The 20,535-nt window shown below is 37.5% G+C and overlaps 1 protein-coding gene across 1 annotated transcript in view; it reads right to left on the reverse strand.

Annotated features, from left to right (window-relative positions):
* Positions 1-241: 241 nt before the first annotated feature.
* The window catches only part of LOC144436784 (receptor-type tyrosine-protein phosphatase kappa-like), a 34,134-nt gene continuing 13,840 nt past the window's right edge, over positions 242-20,535 (reverse strand). Inside the window, exons 9-14 of the mRNA XM_078125645.1 lie at positions 20,167-20,298; positions 18,322-18,606; positions 16,816-17,127; positions 16,570-16,640; positions 884-1,124; positions 242-252 (exon numbers count right to left, since the gene is read on the reverse strand). Of these exons, the coding sequence (XP_077981771.1) occupies positions 242-252; positions 884-1,124; positions 16,570-16,640; positions 16,816-17,127; positions 18,322-18,606; positions 20,167-20,298 (1,052 nt within the window). The remainder of the gene's footprint in view (positions 253-883; positions 1,125-16,569; positions 16,641-16,815; positions 17,128-18,321; positions 18,607-20,166; positions 20,299-20,535) is intronic.

A 20,535-nucleotide genomic window follows, 5' to 3' on the forward strand; every position in this document is an offset into this window, starting at 1 on the left:
TTGAGTCTGATTCTGAATCAAGAGTACATCACAAATGTATTAACGCTGTATATATAATTAAAACATATCTTGCAGACTTAGTGTACTTAAAAAAATGTATATCGTATGAAAACTAATGATGTAATCGACGTGCAATATGATTATTTTTTTTTTTTAATTAAAGGGAGTCTAGAAATCAGTGTAAATATACACGTTTTACACGACTCAAAACCTAAAATATATTTTGCTATAACCTAAACCTTCATTTTTGGTCTGCAAAGTACAAATTCAAAAATGAAAAATCGTTGATTTACGTGCTTCTTTTCACTCCCAATTCAAATATCTAGTTTCAGTGTCATTTTGAAGGAAGCCATCTACAACCGGGCACTTCAACCATCATTAAACAGATACGGAGGACGATACAAACTTTCAGGCACCTATTATCCCTTATTAGGCTCACGTGTCCATGAGGTCATTTGTATTGAATAGTGGGTCAATCTGTTAACAAAGACTGAAAGTGTGCAATCGAAAATGTCAGGTAAAATTTTCAAGCTGTGCTTGGAACAAAAGTGAAATTGAAAACAATCAATACAATTGTATAGAGCCAAAATGCAACACGACGTAAAATTCTATGGTACTGAACAGAAACAGTAGTAGATCGGATATGTCAGTCTATTACTTTGAATACAAATGTCGTCTGAACACAGTTAATCCCCCCTCCCCCTCTTCACATATAGTAATTCACAATACTCCATTTTTCTCGTTAATATTGTTTTATTGAGTCGTCGTATTATTTTCTGACATGCCACTTCATGTATCATTCAACAAAATGCAAATTAAAGTATGGAAACGTGTTTGTAATTAGGGCAACTGTTAATCCATGTCAATAGAAGGATATACTTACGTGGTAATGTTTTGCTGATTACTAGGTTACTATAAGGACCACCTCCTGCTTCATTATTCATGGTAACTGTTACTTCATAGTTTGTGCAAGGATTGAGTTGTGTGATTATCTCACCTGTGACGTCAGAGTCAGCCTTTATAGTGTTGTACTCTTTATTACTTCCATTCACTCTGTAGTGGACTGTGTATGACATCACTCCACCACATCGGAGTCTGTGGGGTTCGAGATCAACCTCGTTTAACTGAATATAATATATAGCATATTACACTTCAGGTTTTGCGATTTTTTTTAGAAACAACAATAGAAAATTCCCAGCAATTAAACATAAAATGCACAATATATGCAATCATGACATACATGTAGGTACATTGTATTTGTACACACACAGACTTGTCATCACCCCAAAACCAATCACTTTCATTTGCAAATCGATTACCAATTTAAATTCATTTTGACTTGCATGTGCAAATCAATTTTTATTTAAAACTTACATTTGCATATCGATTTTCATCTTAAGTTCATTTTCATTGTCACTTGCATTTTTAAATCGATTCTCAATTTAAATTAATTTTCACTTGCATCTGCAAATCGATTTTGTTTTATTTCAAAGTCATTGTCAATTTTTAATTTCAAATTCATTTTCATTTTCACCTGCTTTGCAAATCGATTTCCAATGCAAGATTTAATTAAATCGGAAATGCTAAATGAAAATGATTTTAAGTGGGTAATTGTTTACAAATGCAAATTGATATCGACAAATTTTTTTTTCGTTTTCTTTTTTAATAAAAGAGTACATGAAATATACTTTTTTAAAAATCAAATTGACTTGTGATATCATGAGCCTTCTCGGTTGGCGTACTACAGTACACTAGTAGAAAAAATAGTACAGTTTACGACATTTTCCGTACTATAGTTCAGATTGAGTTCAATTCTGTACTTTTATGCTGATGAGGTGGACGTTTCTGTACTTTCCCATTATCGCCTGTCTAATCGGATTATACTCGATCTGAAAAATAGTTCAGATTGCGAGTCGGAAGTGATTTGAATACATTTGCATTTAGTTCAGAATATATTCATGAGTTCACCCCCATAACCGGGCAGTAAACAAATGAATATTCAAATCTATCTCGCCTGCATGTGATTCAAGGCGTGTACACTAATTGTTTGACCCACAGAAAACTAACAGTAACACTATTTAGTTAGTTAGTTGTCTGTGTTTGACCACATGAAGGCGGAGGGGGAGGGTGCAAAAGAAAAGGGTTACACACATGTACAGTGTATGATATGATGAGAGCTACATTTAATGTACATGTACATACGAACTGACATGTATACGTACATGTACAACTACGCTAGCATGTAAACGTTAGCAAAAACTCTTACTACTACCTCAGACCACTAAAATACTAGAGTGGTCTGAGCTACTACTACTTGCAAAAAGTATTTACAAGCATTTCCATGTAGGTCAATGAAATATCACCTATGTGGGTTATACTTCAATAGTCGGTCAAACAGCGTAAAGGTCTACATTCTACAATGACAGACATGATTGTTCAACTCGGTGCGATCTAAGATGAATTCACGGTGTATATTTGGTTACGTCGCCTTTGAATTGATGATGACGACTCGTCCGACCTAGACTGTTCTGGTCCAGTTTCAAGTGAAAGTCAGAATTATCACGGTGCCATTGATTATACTAACTGTGATGAAACTCGCCCACTCTAGTCTCTATGACTTCATTAGCCCCAAAATGCAAGAACTTAATAATGGTATTGTAAATCGAAGTTCATGCATGCTCTGACTGTCGCCTGTTTTTTGTTTTCTTACATTTTATACAATTTTGAATTGTTAGCTTTGTATTTCCTGCATTAATGTTGAAAACTGGTCTTTTTACTGTGCGTCTTCAATGCGCAGGTAAAATAGTGTGTTAATCTAGCATCGTGAGTACGCGCTCGCTTATGGTTTCGCATACCTTGGACTGCCTGTCATTCAGTATTGTTTTAGCCTATTTATTTCTAAAGAAAAATGGTCTGTAAAGGGACTGCTTTAGTTGTCACAGTGCCTTTGTGGATTTATAAATCGATTTATGACAAGTGAGTCTACCTATTTTTTTTCCGACCCACTCAGTCAAGGAGTGCGATACACCAATCACCGTGTATTTAGCTTTGTATACAGTGTATGGATAATAGCAAGTTTCGGGACTGAAAAATCATAAATTGTTTGTTAGACTTATTTTTTATTCAATGTAATCTGGGTTGATTGGGAATTTTCAGATATCAGGATTTAAACCTCGGATTTCAACTCAGAAAGGCTATATTTTTTGCCTCAGTCTGAATTATATTAGTAGAACTCTCACCAACGTTCCCAATGTGAAGTGATCTGAAAGTTGGTGAGAGGTCCTCACGTTGGATTGCAGCACTGCATGTTCTTGCCGAGAAGATAAAGAGGTGTAGTAATTATGGTTTAAAACTGACTTTTACAAACGCCAGTCGTGTAGGGTCTATGATTTTTTATGTTGTGGATGAATGCGGCACTTTGATCTGAACCTCAGACCACTATAATAGGAACAGACTAGAATCGCTTTTTGTTTTAGGTGTGAATGGGGCTCTAAACCCATCTTATCTGTCGTGCATGGTTACCCTTCAAACCTGCTTCAAGCCGAACGTTGTGCAAAACGATACTTCGTGTCTTTACGGTTTTTTTTTGCAATTGTGTTTTAGTGGCCTGAGTCTGAACAAGTGTTCATACAGTACAGCAAAGTCCCACCAACAAAATCCATAGCAATAGATGCAGGAAAACCTCAGTATGGGCGACGGTGAAATCATGGTGTTAATTCTAAAACTTTTGAAAGCAAGAACATATGTTTGTGCAACTTTTGTATTAAAAGCATACCATTCCAATTCAAGGACAACGATTTTGTTCAGAAATGGTGGTAGGACTATAATCCTTCCTACCTCCTTCCTTCCTACCTCCATAGTTCAAAACCGCTGATCGTAACTGCATGGTACAGCGCATCTACATTTATTTCTGAGTTCCGGAGGGCATTATTTGATAAGTACCCCATTCGTCCCTGTATTAGATCTTGTATAGTCATAACATTACAAAGATATGTGATTGTTGTGATCATTTCATTTGCTCATTATGTATTCAAGTGTAGTCAAATTTTCTTAGGTGTATGAGCAACTTTACTTCACCAATAAATTCTACTTTCTCACGAGTATTGTAAAATAACATGGCTATAATATGATACTACACAGCACGTTTTAGACGTATTTGCATATCAATGTCATCTTCAAATTTTCTTGAAGAATTCTTCATCCAGATACTCTAACATACCTGCACACCAAATGTCAGCCCATTCAATCGATTAGTTTTGCGGCTGTCATTCATTTTTACTTTGAATTCTTTTATTTACAAAACAAATGACAGTTTTTGACCCCAAAAATGACCAAAAACAGAAAATTGAAAATATCTTGCTGTCATAAACAAATATGAATAGACTTCTCGATAAAATTCCATTTACTCATTGGGAACATCGAACGTACAATGTCAAAAAGTCGCACTGGCGCAAAGTATCATGGGAAAACTTTCTTTGGCACACCTCACTTAGGAAATATAGCCGCAACAAAAAAGTTAATACTGGGATCATATCTTTTTAAATTTAGCCTTTACCTTATAGAATAGAAGTATCAAAAGTGTATGCACTAACAAGTATCTGTGGTTTGTGCAAACATGCCAAATCGCTGATGACTGTTAAACAACAAAACTTTGCATACCATTGTCATTAATAATTCTACGTTTTACTTCTGAATCAGTTCTAAACACTTACGATTGAAATGATCGTCAACGATACGCTGATTTGTAGTTGAGGGTAATTAAAAATATTTTACAATGACGATTTCGACCATTAGCCGATGGAGGTGACCCCAACCAAACCTGTCACAAGATGTAAACTTGCACACTTTTTTTGTGTCAATATGTCTGTTCTGGTCAGTCTGTTTTGGGAATTTATGGTACACTCACTGTCGCAGTTTTCAGCCAGGGTCACGTTATTCGACGATTACTATTTGGATAAACACTGCAAAAAAGTAACACCCGTCATTGTTGCTTAGACATTTTCCTAGGGTCTTTTTCAACATGATTTATAGTAAGAAGTAACTTTGTTGATGGTGTAGTCACTGAATTTATAACCCTACATCGATGACTTAGTAATTGAACACGCAAATGAATTATCATGAACACTGATCTACAACCGATCCGACCCTGGGATTCGATCACAATTCATGGCGTCGCTTGCCAGTCTATGTCTATGTCTTGGTCACGCAAACGTGAACACTCTGATATCTGAAACACTTCTTTGCTCCAGATACGCGCCTTTTTTTCATGGAAAATGTCATATAGTTTGAAGTAAGCTGGGAGAAAATATTAATGAGATATTTGTAGATTTAAATAAGAGTGAAATGATAGTCAAGTGATTTTGAACCATCTCCGTGTATTTTGCTTTAGCGAAAACACTGACAACTACTAGTATGTGATCGCCCGGTCGTCAAATTGCAAAGAACAATGAAGAACAGCTGAACACCTTCCTGTGGTCATCTGTTCCTTTCCGTACCGACTCTCAATTGTTTTGCTGCGTTTACTTGTATATCTTTAATAACAATAGTTTTTTAACTAACACCAATGTTCTTCCACTTTCTTTGCTTTCAAAATCAGTCACTTACTGTTGTAGCCAGTCAAAGACAGCCATCCTCAACTGGAAACACACCATGACAACAAAGATATACCAGAAAGTCATGACGTTTTGAATCATATCATTCGGCCCCCAACCCTGTTTTTGACAATTAAAAAATGCTCTACTACCCATCACAGCCAGTATCAATCAGACTTTTTCCATATATTATATTCCACCCTAACTTAACCCATATGACCGCCCCATTTATAACTCGTATGTCCGGACATGAACATGATTGGCTTTTCGCTGACCAAGGGGTATGAGACCATATGTGGAAGTGGGGGATAAGCTTATCAAATATGACCGTAGTTCCATGTAAATTAAAACTTATAGTTATGCTTATAGTCGTTACGTTTTCAGTTTATTGTGGTACCCGCTTGATGCTTTCTCTGAAGATGCCGACGGGATCAGTCTAAAATTCAGTTCTGGTGTATAAACTACAATGTATCACACATATCATGACTCTCACTATCCAATCCATCGGCTATACACTGGAGAACACAAGGACTATACTGACTGTTTTCTATCCAGCACGAAATAAATTGAGAATACGTGGAACTTATATGTACATGAACAGTAGCTCCGACAACTCTGACAAGTCTCTATATACCCCACCAGGCCTCTTTGCTGGAGTTCGCGGAGCGTGTGTTGTCAGTGCTAATCTCGTCTAGTTCCTATCACCGTGTTCCTAAACAGTATCGTTACCATTTACACCTCCACTCACTAAACTTGGTTTAGTCATAGAAAATAGAGAGGACCCTCTCTATTGTCTATGGTTTAGTTAGATACCAATTGGCATCTGGACTAGAGCTAATCACGAGTCCATCACAACGTGCATGCATCATTTTCTGATGTCCGCATTTTGGACATTGAAGTAAATGATTTTACATTTCTGAGTCTCATTCTGTATTTTTCCACTGTTCTATATGTGGTAGCTACTACTTTTGGCACAATTAAAAAAAAAGATGTTACGAAGACGAAAAAAAATATAATCGAGATGCACGATAAACATTTTTGGAAAAAAAGTCACATAAATGACTGCAGTATCCATATTTTTAATTGGCATGATTGAAGACTTTAAAAAATGAATGATGATAAAAGTGAGATTTTGCCTCAGTGATGGTTTTTCTATACAAGCGATAACATCACGATACCGGGTACTTCACAAACATTATCTCACTGACTTCAAAACCATAGTGACTAAATCGTTTCGTACAATTAGACGGCATGATGTTTTTTACGTCTCGCACACGCATATACAATGGTACACTTTACCAAATTGTAATAGACCATGTAAATATTACATTGACCGATGCAGATCTTGCTCGCGCAGGTTGGGTAGATTTATATGCTACGTTATGCCTTAGGCCTAAAAAATAACTGTTTGGTTTCTGTTACCCGACCCGACTAGTTTTTCACTGCCGACCCTTAACTTTTTTTTACGTGTTCTTGAAAAACTAACAAAATCGCAACAATTGTGAAGTCTCACGAGACATAGTGGATGCAGAAACTGACATCAACTTAAAAAGACAATATAAAACTGTTCCTCCAATCTGTAATGGTTGTACATCTAATGGAAAGAAGCCAATAACACAGAGATCATTTGGAAAAAATGGAAAACCAGAATTAGACACTCGCACATGAATAAAAATAAATCTACCTACCCCACCTATTTATTTATTTTGCCTAATCGGAACAACACAATTTTTTTAATAGGCCTATTTCCTAACTCAAGCTTAAATTATTGGACCCTTGTGAACCAAAAATGTGCGAAAATACAACGCCAAAATAGTAACGCTTTGCACGGTTTTCACACTGAGCAATACGATTAGATCATAGACAGTGAAGTTCTCCAGTGTCTCTGGTTAGACCGACAACAATGAAACCGTTAGCGGGATCTCAGAGTCATACTCATTCACATACAATTTTTAATGGCTGTTCACGTTGGTTAGCAACATCTCTGTCTTTGAGTTTGAATGAAATCGCTGCCATTCCCTACAGGAAACTGTTCTATGGAATTACATGCCAGGAGCGCTTTCAATATCATAGAATGTTTTGTTGATCTTTTTTTTTCTTTTTTTCTTTTCTTTTTTTTTTTTTTTTTTTTGGGGGGGGGGTCGACAACTTTTACCAAGACAACCATTATATTAATCATTATAGTAACTACCTAGCATGGCTAATAGCCATACTGAGGTAGAACTGTAGATTGCTAAAATGTTATGGGTTGCTGGTTGTACACAACCTCAGCATATGCCACTTGACTTTCAGGCATTAGTAGGTGGCAGAAATAGTCCGCACCAGGGCCGCTCTGTAGTCCGCATAAAAGGGTGACTAAGCCCAGACAATATTGTCCAGACCAGATTTGGAGGTGTGAACGCATTTAAAGCTGACTCGGTTCTAAATCTTGGTGCATATTCATGAGGTCGACACCTAGAAAATGAACCATGTGTACATTTCTTTTGTCTTTTGTTAGTTAATTTATGCGGGTAAACTGTGTCTTCACTAACATTTTCCACTAAAAGTTTCAAAATTGTCTTGTTTTTTGAAGGACTACTATAATAATATTTCACCGCCCTTGCTTTATTGTCATATCAGGAAAGTCAAGAACTTGACAAAAGCTATTCAAAACAAAGTAATCAAAGTTGCAAAACCAAAATGGTGCCGTGGAGAGTTGTGTCTGGTCATGTTCTGATCATGGAAGTATAACCCACGGTCTGATCTAGTAGCAGTATATCAACGACGAATCTACATTACAAACAAACAAACAAACAACACACACACACACACACACACACACGCACACACACACACACACACACACACACACACACACACACACACACACACACACACGGTGATATTAAAAAGCACGCAACACAAAGGTTGGTTCACATCCCTCGCATCAGTACCGGTACCCATTCTACTGAGTTATAAATATAAATCACATTCTCAGCTACAACATTGAACTTGTATGATACAAAAATCTTCAGAATGTGCGGGCCATATTTTCACTACCGGCATTGGCAGTCACCATCACTGCCTTTAAAAAAAATTAATACAGATAAATGGAAGCAAAAACAATCCTCTTGACGGTAGTTTAGTAGTCAGTTATGAATTATGTAACGTTAAATAACGCTATTCAAATATTTCCCTCTATGCCTCCCATATACCGATAGTAAATCTTCAAACATCCATACAGACATGCGGACTTTGCTCCCTACTAGATACATCCATGTTTTACGTTACTTTCGTATTGCAAATTTAGCTGATGATGTCATGTCAAAGCCACGTGGTCTAAAAACCTGAATCTCCGTACATACATTTCGATATGAAATTATTTATCCGTGATGTTTAGAATTTTGGTCGGTCAATATAGTTTCAATGACCAAGTGTGACCCCCACTGATGTCTAAAGTACTAATATCAGTACCTGACCGGCCATGGCCATGGCCTTGTTTTTGTTTTTGATTTTCTTCAATATTCAAATCTACGTAATGTCTGGTTTGTTAGGCCATAAATTCCAAGCATATTTACCATGATATCACAAATATAGACCAGTTACAGAAAGTAATAAGTGTCAGCAAAATACTGTAATATCGACACTGTTTCACGGATTTTAGGGACGCTGGTGCTTGGATTATTTTACGGTTGACATTACCTAGCCAGTAATATAAGGAGTAATACATGGGTATTTTATCCCTGGACTCTGTTTATATCGAAATGGAATAAGCTGAAACAGTTCTTCTTTGAGCAGGAAATATGTTGTGATTATGGATATTATATATATACATGTATATAATTGCCAACACATCGGCAACGAGAGTAATGACATTGACTATACGTAATATGTAAAGATGTAGTGTAAAATTGGAATACGGTCGTCAGGAACTAGATTAGGGTAGGGGGAGGCTCAGGAGAAAAATTGTTGTCACGGGAAAAAAACGAATTGGGACGTGCGTGAAAATTCGGATTGTCTGAAAGGGGCCCGGAGTCACGTACAAATATTTTGCTCATGAGTTGAACCAAATTTAACTCCAGGAGCAGACGTTTAACAAGCGTATTTTTAAAAGGGTGACTGGCAGAGAATGTGTGTCTCTTGAAGGGTAGACAATATACTCGCGATAGACTGTGGGTTTCAGGCCACTGTGTCAGACGTGGTCTTGGAGGAGTCAGTACAATTCCTCCAAGAGTGGTAAGAGGCCAAGCCTGAAATAGACGGGTTTGCAAGTAGAAGTTTACATGCCTTGTCTGTGGTTTACATTGTGCACGCAAAACATCTCACAAAACCGGCCATAACTAAAGCGGCATATCAGTAAATATGAAAAACGTGATCTTGGTAATTTGGATACCAGTTCTGAAAATATTCTCTGGGAAAATAGGTTAAAATGAACATCGAGATAGCTGCCTATTTCCCATTGTTTATAAATCGTCAAGAGGTTAAGCTATCCACTCAGATGAACCACTCTTTGTCACTTTATAATCTGGCATTATACATGGGATAAATTCCAAAATGTACATGTTTTATCGTTTCATTTTGGACTTTATAGAAGTTGATGACTAAAATTACCTTACCCTCGATGAAAGTTATGAATGCGACTAGGTTTTACCATAGACAGGGTGGAGGGTCTATGGTTTTACCTACTAGAATTAGTTGCGACAAGATTGTAAATGCACATGGGCGAGTTTTGCCAGATTGCTTTATTTCAAGTGATTTGAAAATTGTGAATGGCGGACTTGGCCGTGGTCCATCGAATTGTCGAGTACTACCGTGGTGGCACTAGTCGTTCCTCACTGGAACGGCAAGTGCCACCTTCCGGCGATATTTATTGTCTTTGAACCTTTCTCAACAAATAAATCACACATAACTCCCCAAACGCTTCCATTCTAGAAATCCGGTGCCGACCCTAAACCTTTTTAATAAAGAAGAAAAATCAGTAAAATCGAGAAAATTGTGAGTGAAGTCTTGCCAGAAATGGTCATCAACTTAAAAAAGACAATAAAAAAACGCGGTTCTTCCAATCTGGAATGCAGAGCAGATGTCTTTGAAATAGAATTATTTAGTTTGGTTTAAAATTTAGTTGAAGTGGGCACAAAACTTGATTTGGTTCTGACTGTTCTGAATTTAGGGACACGAAATCGTCTCCCTGATGGCAGGAGTTCAAAGTGTTGGGACATAATGTGGCCTTTGTCATTTACCATTTTCCCAGCTTTGTTTTGTACACGAGATGTAAACATTTCATTCAAATTAGTCTACTTTTCACTCAATACTTTACTAAACACATTTACAATTTTGTTCAAGACACTCTTGTAGCTAGTCCCTAGACTACCAAACCAGCACAAAAAAGAAAATGTTAAACCGACTCAAAACTCCGATAGAATGTCTGTAATACCTTGGCATTTACAAAATTTTAGGCCCCTCAATTGTTGTAGACAGTAAACTCTAGATTGACATTTCTTGTTAATGAAATCTGTGTTGGCCTTAACATTTGATTTATTATCCAAGACTGTTCCTATATATATATATATATATATATATATATATATATATATATATATATATATATATATATATATATATATATATATATATATATATATATATATATTTTATATTTAGTCACCTGTTCAACTTTAACATTGTCAATAAAAAGGTCGGGCACTACTTTAGGGTTCTTCCTAAAGTCGACCTTTCGTCCAAGTAGTTTTCTTTACACCAAGTAACAAACCTATCAACTTCATCGAAATAAGTACGGTCAGAATTTGACAGGTCAACTAATGCAGAGTTATCAGAATATTTGATAAGTGGATTTGTATCGGTACCTGATGAGCAGTCATTTGTGTAAAGTGTAAATAGTTTGTGTGAGAGTATCGTGCTCTGTGAGGCACCCCTAAATGTTGAATGGAAGGCTGAACGTGTTCAAAGTAAATTTCAGTGTTATATTTTGAGTCGTATATAAACATATATGTAGTCTTTGAGTATGGGAGCTACAAAAATGCTTGACAAGTGTTCATTACGGGAAGTAGGCTGAAATGTTTTGAGATTGCTGAACGAGAGCTGCAAAACTTTAACCTCAGACCACTTCTCCTCAGCCCTGGTTCAAATTCTTAGGTCATAGTGGTGTAAACTACATCTCAGACCACAATGTAGTGACCTGAGACTACATGTACATGTAGGCCCTACCTACTGGTATATTATGTAACTGCACTTGACGCCAGTGTGATTTCTAACTAAACTGTGTTATTGAAAGAACCGATGTGACGTCATCTGTTTTCTTTGTACCTGACACAATCCTAGCTGCTGTATTTTGGGCATGTTCAAGAGGGACAATGTTTTTAGCTGGCAGCCCATACAGAAGGGCCATTCAGTAGTCAGGTATCGATGATATAAGTGCATGACCAAGGTTCTGACAAACTCCGTTTGTAAGATACTGGCGTATGCGACCATAGACAGTGGAGGGGCCCCCTCCACTGTCAATGATGCGACCTATTGTTCGGGGGTGAAAAAGAACTGATCTACATGTCAACGAGATGTGCTTCTTGAGGTTATAACGGTCATCAATTGTTACACAAATGGTACATGCTGAATCCACTAACTGCACAGAAGACGATCCCATGTTGATGTGGTTCATGAGACGAGGAAGCCTGTTGAACTGAGACGTGATAAGGAGGACCTCGGTTTTGCCATCATTAAACTAGCTTATTTTGGGTCGTTTAATATCATGTGCAACAGTTTCCATCTTAGTTACTGTAGTTGACGTATGTGATTGGGGAAATATATTGGTAAATCTGGTTGTCGTCTGCATGTTGTTGCATATTGAGATTTTGATGTCGGATTAGCTTTCCAAGTGGTGATGTGTATAGACAGCATACGCGTGTAAGAGTGGACCAAGCACAGGGTTTTGTGACACTCCACACTGCAAATGTTTGGTTTCTGATATGCCTTGTACAGAAATGGACTGTTGTATATTTTTGAGGTATAAAGACTCTAGTCGAATGCCTGTAATACCGAGCTCGGAATAAACTTGAAATTATGCTGGAGTCAGAATTTACGGGGGGGGCATGAACAAAATTGAGGTTCAAAGGGAGGGGGGCATGACAATTGTGATGGTCTGAAAGGGCCCCCGAATATTCTGCTCATGATTCGAACCAAAATTAAACCTCAGGAGCAGTTGTTTACCAAGTAAATTTACATTTGTATAAGTGTATGCCTCTCTCTCTCTCTCTCTCTCTCTCTCTCTCTCTCTCTCTCTCTCTCTCTCTCTCTCTCTCTCTCTCTCTCTCGTCGCCGTATGTCTCCTTCTCTCTTGCTCTATCTCTCTGTGTGGAGACTTTGTTGAACATTCAAACCACAGGAGCAATCGTTTACCTTGTACTTTGCAAAATTGTTCACTTCATTTACCTACCACACATTTAATTATTAGGCAGCCAATGGGCAAACGAATGTGTGTGTCTGCCAAAATATCTATGTATTAGTTAAAGCGTAGGTAATACAGTTGTAAAATAATTTAATGAGAGTACAATTTGGGTATTGAAGACAATTTTCAAGTACTTTATGGCTTCCAATAATGTGTATGGTTTGAAATATTATGCCGCTAAATGGCCTCCTACATGTCCTTATTTTTCAAACAATTGCCTACTGTGGGAGGGGGACACACCCTCCCCACTAGTTATCGAAGGGGGGTGCCGTTTCTGTCAAGACATAGGATTCAAAAAGAAAACTCTGCTGGTTAAGTTTTTCCAAGTACAGGTTACAGCCCAATGAGCCCACATCCATTTGTAAAGAAATCTCTATGTCTGATATGTATGGACACTGAAGTTGATTTCCACTGTTAGCTTACAGTGTGTCATATAGTGTACCATACTGTACTTCTCTGACGTGTATGGGGAGGGGGTAATGTATAATTGCATATTAAAATATGTGCAGCCGGGGGGGGGGGGTATGGACGTCGCCATCTTTCAAGCGCTAAATTACCTGTTAATCGAGATTTGTTTCAAAACATTAGCATGGTTGATAATATATGTGAAAGGGGTAAACTAAGAATGGTTTCTGGGATCGCCTAAGTCAACACGACATATATTGTGGATGGTCTGAGATATTCGATTACGATTCACATCGTCCGATTTCCAATCGTCCCAATATCCATATTAACATTCTTTATCGTTTCAAAATCACAAAAATGCATATGTCGTGGTGGGGTGAGTACCGACTCTAGTTTGGTCTCCGCTCTCTCTCTCTCTCTCTCTCTCTCTCTCTCTCTCTCTCTCTCTCTCTCTCTCTCTCTCTCTCTCTCTCTCTCTCTCTCTCTCTCCCGTCTCCCCCTCTCTCTCGTCTCCGTATCGAAACTTATTCAGTCATAAAATCATCAGGTTTCTGACAATTTCCAATACCTGTTACAAGAAAGACTGCAGTACAAGAATATTTGGTTAGCTACATGTATTACATCTGATGCCTTATACGTGACACGCACGATAATTGTCCAGTTTGCATCAGAGGGTGTGCCTCGCCTTCTGTACATGTGCCGTACGTCTGGCTTGTCTGTCAGTGTCACATTTTGCTTCCCCTCTTCAGTTTTCTCAGATGTTTTAAGAATTTAAACATAGTCAGTGTCTGATCGACAAAAATTCTTTCCACTGAAGTTTAGAAAACATTTAGTGCAACTCTACGTAAACGTCATGTTGATGCATCATACATCATCATGAGACGTCACATTGACCTCACACTTCGCTTCGCGCTTCCTTCAACGTCCGGTCGTTATGAAACTAGTTCGAAGGCTTTCGCTAGCGATAGCGTGGCCAGTCTTGTTTTACTGCGTAATCGTCTAATGTTTTCCAAATAATTATGAATTAATTTATCTTTTTGTTTACACTTTGGGTATTTTACTTGCTATTAGAACTCCCGAGCAACTCATATTTAATTTTCCAACCTTAGAATTTGTTCAATGATCGTATGGTTTGAGTACTTTCCTAAGCCGGTCCCACAACTGTTATACTTATAAGTTATAGCTGGGCGTTGTGACCGGTAACCGGCTATTATCTACATCACTGCCTACTAGGTACGTCAAAAACACACCGTTCGCACATGTGAGCCTGATTTTAGGCAAAATATCGGGCTATTAGAGTGCATACAGGCCCCTTTGTTCGCTTGTATTGTTTGCATTTGGTATTTGGCATTTCGCACGTTGTTTATTTGCACCATTCACAGTGTCTTATCATGCTTTGTGTAACTTGTAAGCCAAATCGACAACTGAGCCAACGGTTTTACTAGACAAATTTGAAACAAATTTTGCGTCAGTTTGATGGTAAACCTGCTATATTGACTACCAAACTTAGTTAACCCCAGTTATTTTTACTCATGTTGCATCACCATATATTTAGAAAGAGTATATATGAAATATGAGAGCCATGTGAAACTTCTTCAGTGCAAAATGGGATGAAGATATGAGGGCAAAGTCAGTGCTCCTTATAGTCTCGCTGCCAGACTCGAGACTATCGTCCCTAATCTGTTTACCGAGCGGCGCAGCCGCGAGAAGAGCGGGACCAGTCCCCCTCTATTCTCGCGGCTGCGCCGCTCGGTAAACAGATTAGGGACGATAGTCTCGAGTCTGGCAGCGAGACTATGCTCCTTACAGCAGTTTGTTTTTCCCGCATATGCATACATTACCCATAATCCTTTTAAGTATTCTGCAGATATCTGTGCAATGTGCACTCATGACTCATGAAAATCTGGAATGCACTGATCGAAGCCAATTGTACAGTTATACTATAAAAACAGGAGTTATGAGTATACCACATTGAAATAAAACAAGAGAATAAGAGATGAGGGCCCTCAGAATCGTCACGTAGAGTGATATAACAGTTACATGGATGCCGGGCATGTACCCATAGGTACGGGCCCGGGGGGGGGGGTTCTGCATGCCGAACGTCATTAAGTATTTCCTTTACTTTGGTGCTCATGATCGTAATTTGGATGATGCCCAAGATATTTGAGGCGTGAATACCTGTTGTTCTTCTAAAGGCTTGTTTATTACTGTGAAGATCACACCCTAACACTTAATTGTTCTATAAACGACACATGGACAAGAATACTATTCCCATAGAGGTTAGTCTAGTTAATTCCTGATGGACCGTATTTCGTTCAGCGTTACGTTGTACATAACACGGTCAGTCAGAAACTATAGACGACATGGACGACATGGATGCCATATAATATTCCCAATAGTCACTCAATTTTACTTGGCTAGAAATAATGTCCACAGACTCAAATCTGTCAGCACGTCTCTACTGTGAGTTTGTTGACGCTATTGGCCGGTCAGGTTTGTTAAGAAGCTCCATACACTAGCAATATTTGTAGCCCAATTTTAAACTATTATTGGAAACGATTGTCATGTCATCTAAATCTGTATTACTATGCATCAAACGCGTAGAAATGTGAAACACGTTTAGTGGTGGCGGTATGTAGTGCATAATGAAAAGGCGTACTACGAACATTTATTTCAAAATGAGCCCTGTGATATTACAATCTACGTACGTCCTAACCATGTAGTTCATATCATAAGCCTGCTTATATACATGTACATACATATGTATCGAATACACTAGCTACACGTATAGCGTTTATGTACGTATTGATTGCAAGCACGGTAGATTTGAATATTCATTTGTTTACTGCCCGGTTATCGGGGTGAACTCATGAATATATTCTGAACTAAATGCAAATGTATTCAAATCACTTCCGACTCGCAATCTGAACTATTTTTCAGATCGAGTATAATCCGATTAGACAGGCGCTAATGGGAAAGTACAGAAACGTCCACCTCATCAGCATAAAAGTACAGAATTGAACTCAATCTGAACTATAGTACGGAAAATGTCGTAATCTGTACTATTTTTTCTACTAGTGAGTAGTATCAATCAACTTACAAATATAGTAAATTAAGAATATTAATACGTATTACCTCCCAAATAACGTGTATTTCCGATGAAATAGGTGTAGTAGCTTTAATGAGCGTTGGTGAACCTAATGGGTCTGTGAATTGAATAACAAAATATATGCTCAGACATTCACACAATTGTCATTGTCTCAACATCAGCTGCATGTGAAAATCTATATTATGACAATGCATTACAATATTTCAAAATTATAATCCAGCTATTTAAGTGGATAAGTCAGTCGTACTCAAAACATTCTTGGTAAAACTTACTGTCACATGATGTTTCCCCTGTTATATGTGGGCTTAAACTACCACCACCACCTACACCAGGTCTGTAGGCCTTTAAAGCAAACATGTAGTTCGAGTATGGTGTCAAACCATTCACCACTGAAGATGTCTGAGTTGGAAGGACATTTTGGTATTGAACAAAGTCGTTCTCACTGGTGTTCTTGTACCATACTTCGTACTTTTCTATCGGACCATCACCAATATCAATACTACTTTGCCAGGCATTCCAATTCACGGTCACTTGCGTTTTGTTGACATTGGTTATCCATGGTTCACTTGTTAATTGTGGTAGTACTGGAGGTAACGGAAATGGTTATGTTAGTGTATTTTTGCAAAAAATAAATATGATCGTCGGATATTTGGTTAGTGTTTAAGGATATGCGAGTTAGTTATTCCTACGATAATTTGATTTGATACACTAAACGAAAAGTCATATTTGACTATGTCTTTCCACCGGGGTAAATCTTTAGCAGAGGATGTGTAAATGTGGTGAGTATGAGACGAGGTGATATCTCCCGTGGGGGTTGTAGGCAGTCAAAAGTGTCACTTCGTCTCGTACTACCCCTTGACAGAGATGATAGTTAGGTGGGTCAAAAGTAGGGTAAAGGTGGGTAAATTTGATACTTTACATGAGATACAAATATTTGTTCATGGACAATTCAATCCCTGGCTCTTATCCTTGCTAACTGTAGTGAAAGAGGTATGTATTTGCTGATGAAAAGCTGGTATGTTTATAGGAATTATATAACAATATTGTATCTGTTGGTACTTCAGTATCAATTCAGCTATTCAATTGTTGCTTATTCTATTATATTATTACTGAAGTTATCCAATGGATAGACTAGGTTTGTGCATGTCCGATTTTTGGCCGTTCCAAGTATGTGTGGTAACTCTATCCTAGTTCTCAAGATAATGATTCGTTGCCAAAATCGTATTCAAGTGTACAATGTAAGAAACGTTCCATTCTAAATATCCCCTTTTCAGTACTAATGTATTACTCTGATGGCTCTTGTAAACTCAGAATGTAATGATTACTGCAGAAAAAGTCTTTATTATCCAATCCAAACTTACCATTTATAGACAGCACTTGTCTTTATTGTAGCTGGACAATTTTTTTTTACATAATTATTTGTAGATAAACTCCAACACAAAGAATATTTTCAAATCTTAACATTACGAGATATGATTACCATGACAAGTTGAATATACGACAGCTACAACAACAACATCATCGAAATAAGGCTATGGCTGTTGTAAGTTACGTCATTTTTGGACGAATTATATACTGCAGGTAATGGGTCATATATAATATAATATATATAAACACATAACACTCTCTATCTATCTATCTATCTATCTATCTATCTATCTATCTCTTTGTCTTTCTGTCTCTCTGTCTCTCTCTCACTCTCTCTCTTCTCTCTCTCTCTCTTTCTCTATCTATCTCTCTCGCTCTCGCTCTGTCTGTCTGTGATATTATAAACTTACCAAATGTCAACGCCTCAATTTCTTTAACATTTGATGTACCACCACTATATGTAGCGATGCATGTCACGTTTTCACCGTTAGTTACAGGCACTTCATTAAAAGTATATATGTGAACATAGTTAGGATGCACTCCGTCTATTGTTGATGTAGGTGAATATAAAGTTGATCCTGATTGTATGGTGACAGTTGTCTGTACATTGCCTTGTACTGAACATGTGAAATTAGTCGGTTGACCGGAATTGACTATCGCGTCTTGTGTTATGGTGGTTATAAATGGAAGACCATCTAACAGAAAAATACAATAATGATGAAGTAAATACAGCTGGATCGAGTCAACATGCCAAACTGGGCTACAAGACTTGATACAAATACAACTCAACTAAAGTTTCAGTAAAATGAATGTCCGATATACGATTTAATGCAATATACCACAACCAACTAAAATAACTTGAAATTTTGAAATGTTGATCGCTTGATACGAATTCGTAATTTGAAATTACATTTTAAAAAATCATCTCTGGATAGAGTAGGATTTTCCTTGGCCGTCGTTAGCCACTCACCGGAAGAAATATATTCAATCAAATTGATTTGTAGGTTCCTAGACTAAAGAAAAAATGACATTTAAATTTACTATACTACTTATAGATAAAATTGATCTCTAAATTCAGATGTACGCTAATTATTGGTACTCACCTATATTCAATGAATACATTGGTTTGAAAAAAATAATACCCTTTTTACAGCCAGTGCATATATTTAATGGACATTTATTTCTTAGTCGACGTCATGACTTTCGCGAAGCACACTATAATATATATCTAGCGTTCCGTAAAGGCAATTGTGGGAAAGTATAGGTTCAACTTTTATTTCACTATAACCATATTGTGAGATAAACTTGTAATTGCTTTAGGTACCAATACTGATCTAATTGAAAGGTTCCACTGCGTGCAAGCTTTCTTATGACAGATGTTAAATTGTAGAAATTGGTAATTGTCTACCAACGCATTAATATATATTTACTGGGCACATGTACACCCGATACAGGCATGCGTGTAATTACCAATTAATATACAACTACGACATTCGACGGACAAGTCGAGAAAAACGGTACACTAGTTTGATGTATACATACCAAACAAATACACACACGGTAAGTTATCAAAACCATAGCACAAAGCGAAATACATCCGAAATAAGCAAATTGCTATTCAATATTCATGAATCAGTATATAAACAAGTGAGAACAAAAAATGCAGCCTCTTCCCATGGCCACTAACCAAGAAGACGGGGTTGTCTTAGCGAAACAGTTGTATATACCAGAAACTGGAAGCAGTAACTATGCCACGGGAGCCACATCATTGCAGTTACACAAATCTTTTTCGTGAAATCCACAGTACAGTCATGCATAAAATGGACAGGTAGGCATTATACCTAATTGGGTTTCAAGACATGTTATTTCAATTAGGTGTGTGAAGTTGGCTCCCTTTTCCTAGGCCTGTTTCCTTATTCACTTCCTTATTCGCAATTTGGCTGTTGTGCCCATACTTCTCTACTGTGAAGTTGTTAGCTCACAAGACGTCGACAAATTCTGCAACAGCTCACACCAAACACGAGGGAGTGAAACCCTGGCACTTGATTCAGTTGTAAGGGGTGTTAACTTCGTAAAAACTAATACTTTTGTCCATTTCTCTCGATCTTTTGTTTACCATTCAACGCCATCTTGTATTCTAATCATGTTATTCTCGAGTCGGTCGGAAATTAAAAAAAAAAAATAAATTCTGATGTCGGAGCTGCAAATTCGGGTCGGTCGGGAGATGAGAAACAGAAAAAAAGGGCCGCCCTTACCTGATTGGCAGTTAAGTCCTATAAACCCGTCAACACACATCGTTGAACATTCACCAGTAGTCCTATCACACGGTTGCAAACAGTTACAATTGGTACATATACCATTCTGATTAAATGTACTGTAACCACAACCTTACAAAATACAGGAACATTAGTTGTAAGTTAAACGAAAATACCAATGACTTCAGTTAATGGTCGAATGGACAATTGGCTAATTTATGATCAACAAGCCTTCGTAGAAGCTTGAGCTCCCTAATGTAGTTTATTTGCGTGTAACTAAATGAACACCATTAAGTACATGTGATATGCAAGACATTAGCTGATTCTATTAAGTGACCCTGAAGGTCAATATTAAGGTCGAAGGTCAAT

This window comes from Glandiceps talaboti, chromosome 6, assembly GCF_964340395.1.
Source record: "Glandiceps talaboti chromosome 6, keGlaTala1.1, whole genome shotgun sequence".
Taxonomy (NCBI): Eukaryota; Metazoa; Hemichordata; class Enteropneusta; family Spengelidae; genus Glandiceps; species Glandiceps talaboti.